The sequence below is a fragment of the Morus notabilis genome, unplaced genomic scaffold, assembly GCF_000414095.1.
Source record: "Morus notabilis unplaced genomic scaffold, ASM41409v2 Scaffold130, whole genome shotgun sequence".
NCBI classification, from domain to species: domain Eukaryota; kingdom Viridiplantae; phylum Streptophyta; class Magnoliopsida; order Rosales; family Moraceae; genus Morus; species Morus notabilis.
The window spans coordinates 520,688-525,267 of NW_010359451.1; the positions used below are offsets into that span (position 1 = coordinate 520,688).

At 47.9% G+C, this 4,580-nt stretch overlaps 1 protein-coding gene and 1 long non-coding RNA gene across 2 annotated transcripts; both read right to left on the minus strand.

Moving 5' to 3' along the window:
* Positions 1–592: 592 nt before the first annotated feature.
* On the minus strand, positions 593–2,255 carry LOC112090858. Its single transcript, XM_024163111.1, has 2 exons — positions 1,719–2,255; positions 593–1,555 (listed from the first exon to the last, which is right to left on the minus strand). Exons 1-2 carry the CDS (start codon positions 2,253–2,255, stop codon positions 593–595), a joined length of 1,500 nt encoding a protein of 499 aa, XP_024018879.1.
* A 1,343-nt stretch (positions 2,256–3,598) lies between these two features.
* Positions 3,599–4,580, minus strand: LOC112090870. The gene is made up of 3 exons (XR_002901859.1): positions 4,437–4,580; positions 4,266–4,336; positions 3,599–4,155 (listed from the first exon to the last, which is right to left on the minus strand). It is a non-coding gene; the product is annotated as an uncharacterized LOC112090870 (long non-coding RNA).

Here is a 4,580-nt window from a genome sequence, read left to right on the forward strand (position 1 = left end):
ATTCTAAACGTTAGAATTTTATTTACTCGAATACATTTTTAATTCATATGTTCTTCAAATATTTATTTTCTGATTGATTGTTTGGGATGTGAAACTTTCAATTGAGTCAATTTATGAATCAAAATCCAAATAGGTGAACAAAGCATATGGAGGATTCTCAAAGCCTTACCACTTTTATTTATTGAATTTTCTCCATTTTAAATTGTTCATAAAATCATTAAAAACACTCATTCTTTTTCTTTGTTTAATTGCTTACTTTCCTAACGTTTTTTATGTGCTAATCATTTCTTGTTCAATTTAACACTTCCTTGTGGGATCGACCGTTCAAATTGTACTACAATTGACCGCTTGTTTTTGTATACATTTGGGCGTAATCAGCCGTACGTGGAGAGAGAGAGAGAGAGAGAGAAAGAGAGACAAATAGAATGAATAGAGAGAGGGAAAGTGAGGGTTTTCTGATTTGTGAGGATGAGGAACACGTCCAAGTGGCACTAAATGACAGGTTAGGCATGCTGACTGTCAAAATTTTCATTTTGACCCCCATATTTCTCTTAAATTCGAATTCTGGCCTAGATTTCTAAAATTTTCACACTTAAGTCTTTAAAAATTTCAAATTAACCCCAAATAAATTTTGGGATTTACAGTCTATGTCCTCGACGAGGCTCTGGTGAACCATCCTTGCTTCCTGTCTTCCTGGCTGGTCATATCCGCGCAGGGCGTCAGAGTATGCAATCTTAGCTTCATACTGGTTGCTCTTCATTTCGCCCACGCCATTTGGGGTAAGGAACTTGACCTTTTGGTGGTAAACGGAAGTTATGGCGCCTAGCGCCTGAAGGGTTGGTCTTCCAATCACGGCGTTGTATTGGGAGCCTCCTTTTGTAAACACAAAGTTGGCCATTGTGGTAGCCTGTCGGGGTTTTTCTTCGGTAGTTATAGGCAACCGGATGGTCCCCTGGGGGAAGACGGAGTCCCCAGTGAAACCATATAGCGGCCTGGAGGGTTTTTCCAATTGTTCCTTTTGGATCCCCATTTTCTCCAAGCAGTCGGAGTATAGGAGGTTCACCGAGCTCCCATTGTCTACCAGGATTCTGCACACGGTGTGGTTTCCTATCATGGCTTCCACCACCAAGGCGTCGTTGTGGGGGAAATGAACCCCACTGGCGTCATCCTCGTTAAAGGCCACGTCGGTGTGACTATACCTTGGGGTTTTTACAGCGGAGACGCTCCAGAATCGCTCCTGATAAACTCCCCTGGCCTTGTGGGCGTAGTCCTTCTGAGACCTCCTTGAGTCTCCTCCTATATAAGGACCGCCGAGGACAGTCCTTATGACGCCGACGAGTTCGTGATCCTCCAGGCGCTGGTTCTCCTCTCGGCGTCGACCGTCATTCTGCCCACCATGGCCGTCATTTCGGGGCCTTCGCTCGGCCTTGAATTCTTGTAACCTTCCCTCGCGGATCACTCTTTCGATTTCATCCTTGAGGTCGGCGCAATCGTTGGTGATAAACTCCCCTGGCCTTGTGGGCGTAGTCCTTCTGAGACCTCCTTGAGTCTCCTCCTATATAAGGACCGCCGAGGACAGTCCGTATGACGCCGACGGGTTCGCGATCCTCTGGGCGCTGGTTCTCCTCTCGGCGCCGACCGTCATTTTGTCCACCGTGGCCGTCGTTGCGAGGTCTCCGCTCGGCCCTGAACTCTTGTAACCTTCCTTCGTGGATCACTCTTTCGATTTCATCCTTGAGGTCAGCGCAATCATTGGTGTGGTGGCCAACATCGCCGTGGAACCTACAAAATTTCTTCTGGTTCCTTCGGTTGGGATCTGACTTCATCGGTTCCGGTCGGCGCAGCAAGTTCCCGCGGCTGACCTGATTGAAGACCTCCTTGACTCCTATCGTTAGCTCGTGGTAGGAATCATATTTTTGGAACAGTCGAGGCTTACGGGTATCCTCTTGCCTCGGCTTCTTGGCTTCTAGAGCGCTCGTCGTCGCGGCGGGCTGCTTGTCTCTGTTTCCTCCGCCTCGACGCTTCTTCCCATCATGTTTCACAGGCTTCGACCTTTGTTCGGTTCCTTTATTCTTGTTAGACTTGTGCTCGGGGTCGTTTGCGTCTGCCTCTTTGGCGTTGATGTACCCCTGCGCTCGCGCCAAAAACTCCCTGTAGCTGGACGGAGGTTTCCGGTTCAGCTCTCTTTTGAATGGGGTGATTTTCTTCATGCTAGATAAGACCCCCATCAAGGCCTCTCTATCCGTTATATCCATCGTGGCGGCGACAGCTTCCCCATATCTCGCGAGCCATTCCCTTAGTGACTCGTTCGGATTTTGGTATATCGTCGTCAGATTCTGCTATGGGGGAACGTACTTTTTGACCCCTATGAATTGGAGGGAAAACGCTTCCTTCAACTTGTCCCAGCTCGAGATAGAGTTTGGCCTCAACGTCCGGAACCATCTTCGGGCAGAATCCGTCAAATGGTTTCGAAAGGCTCGGCACATGATCTCCTCGGCATAACCGTGCAAGAGCATGTGCCCTGTGTACATCTCCAAATTGTCGTCGGGATCACCTCGCCCATCATACGGTGGGATCGATGGCGACCTGTATTTATCGGGGAGAGGGGGTGCCATTATTTCTTCGGTAAATGGATGGTCATGTGTGCGGCTGGACGTGATATCGACGTTTACCACCTCAGCCACACGACCTATATTCTTTAAAGGCCCGCCACGTCCCCCGTCAGTTTTTGCTCCAGGCTGGCCATACGTTCCATGATGGCACGTGCTTCTTCTGTCGAAATGGCCGAGCCGGCTATTCACGACACTTCTGCCCTCTGAGCGTTGGGTCCGCCTCGGGCCTGGCCGCCTGCCTGTACTGATCCTGAGCCTCCTGGCGGGTTTCCACCTGGATTCTGGGATAGTACCTCGGGGTTTCCTGGACCTTTTGGTACCCGGTCCTCAGGAGCTCGGAGTCCGGCGGCCCCCAAACGGCTGCTAGAGGATTGGGTAGGCTGAGGCCTAGGAGGGCCCCGGTGATTCTCACTATCTCCGGTTCCCTCTTGGATATGTGGGTGGTCACCGTGGTTCGGATTTTCTACCATGGCAGGTCCCTGCGGCCCCAGGGCGTCTTCTAATGGCGGCATAGAGTTCCTTCCATCTAAGCGCTCAACCACGGTCATTAGCCCACGTACCAGCTCGGTTACAGTGGTTAGTTGGGCCTGCAACTGGATCGGATCCGACCGTGGTGCGTCTGGAGGTGGGACTTCGTTTCCGACCGGGCGTTGATCTTCTTCCATCCCGCTCTGGATGGATGGAGGTTTATAACTATGTTGTTGGGGGTCGAACGCTTTCATTCCCCAGCGTAGTCGTCAATTGTTGACGGTCAAATTTCGCTAACAAAAATCGGCCGGGTTACCTTTTGGTTTCCCTTTGGATTACCGGCCTGTGTATAGTGAACGTATGAAAATTTGTTGAATATGCGTGTTGTGTGTTTAACTAACTCAAGCATGGATAAATAACACGAGGAATTTTATAGTGATTCACTCCATAAAATGAGAGCTACATCCAATGTGATTTTGTATTTCTTTTTAGAAGGAAACAATTTACAACAATTGCTCTCATTAGATCTCTTTTCTCTTTGCTGGAATCTCTGAACCCCTTCCTTACTTGGGGTCTTCCTCCTTTTATACCGGGCTTCTTTCGCTTAGGAGGTTTCCTTCATAGGTGAAAGCACTTAAGTGCTCTTCCTTGGTAGGCCCAAACGTAGCCCACTAATCAGCACTGTTCACTCAGCCAATTAGTCTCCTACTACGGCTCTGTGCTTCTCCGTAATACTTTCTTGTCCCTTGTGGGGCGGTTTGAGGGCTTGCAATTAATGCCTGCAGACGTCTTCCACTTTTGCACGCAGCCCGTCATGTCCTCTAAAGAACGTTCCCCTCGTCGTCAGCGCTGCTTAGCCCAATCGCCCTCTTTGGCGGTTACTTCTGCGGTCGAGGGATCTCCTTGTCTTAATCTCGACGGCGCGATCTGTCGACGCCAGAAAGAATCGTTACCCTAATTTGGACTTCGTGCTTTGGGCTTTCCAGCGGAATAGGAGGGAGCCGTAGACGTCGAGAGTTGTCGCTTGGCGGAAAGTAGTCAAAGCCACGTGTCGTATTATCGTTCGTCCATGTGTCTGCCACATTTTCCCACACAACAGTAACCATGTTAGTTACAGAATAAATGTACCAAAAGTAAAATGTACTTAAGACAGAGAAAAAAGAAAAGAAGAGTACCCACACTCACCAAATTTTCAGTTAAAACTTAAAACTCTAATTCCTCTGCTTTACACATGAATGAGCAAGAGCAAGCATGAACTACACATTGCAATAAGAACCTTTTGATTTCTCAGCAAAAAATTATGAGGTCATTTTAGTGAATAAATAAATATATAGAAATGTGAAAAAGAAAATTTACCAATGTGGCTAACTAGCACAAATTCTTCACTCAAGCACACTTTCTCATAGCCTGAACCGATCCATCCAAAATCCATAAACGTTTTTCTGATAGACTAATTAATTAATTTTCTAAATGCAGCAAAAATATATACATTTTCCTTAA

Excerpts from the sequence above, each read along its gene's own strand:
- LOC112090858 (XM_024163111.1), bottom strand. The coding sequence starts at position 2,255 with ATGGATATAACGGATAGAGAGGCCTTGATGGGGGTCTTATCTAGCATG. Across the intron at positions 1,556-1,718 it reads TCAAGGATGAAATCGAAAGA|GAGGAGACTCAAGGAGGTCT; the intron begins GTGATCCACGAA and ends GTCCTTATATAG.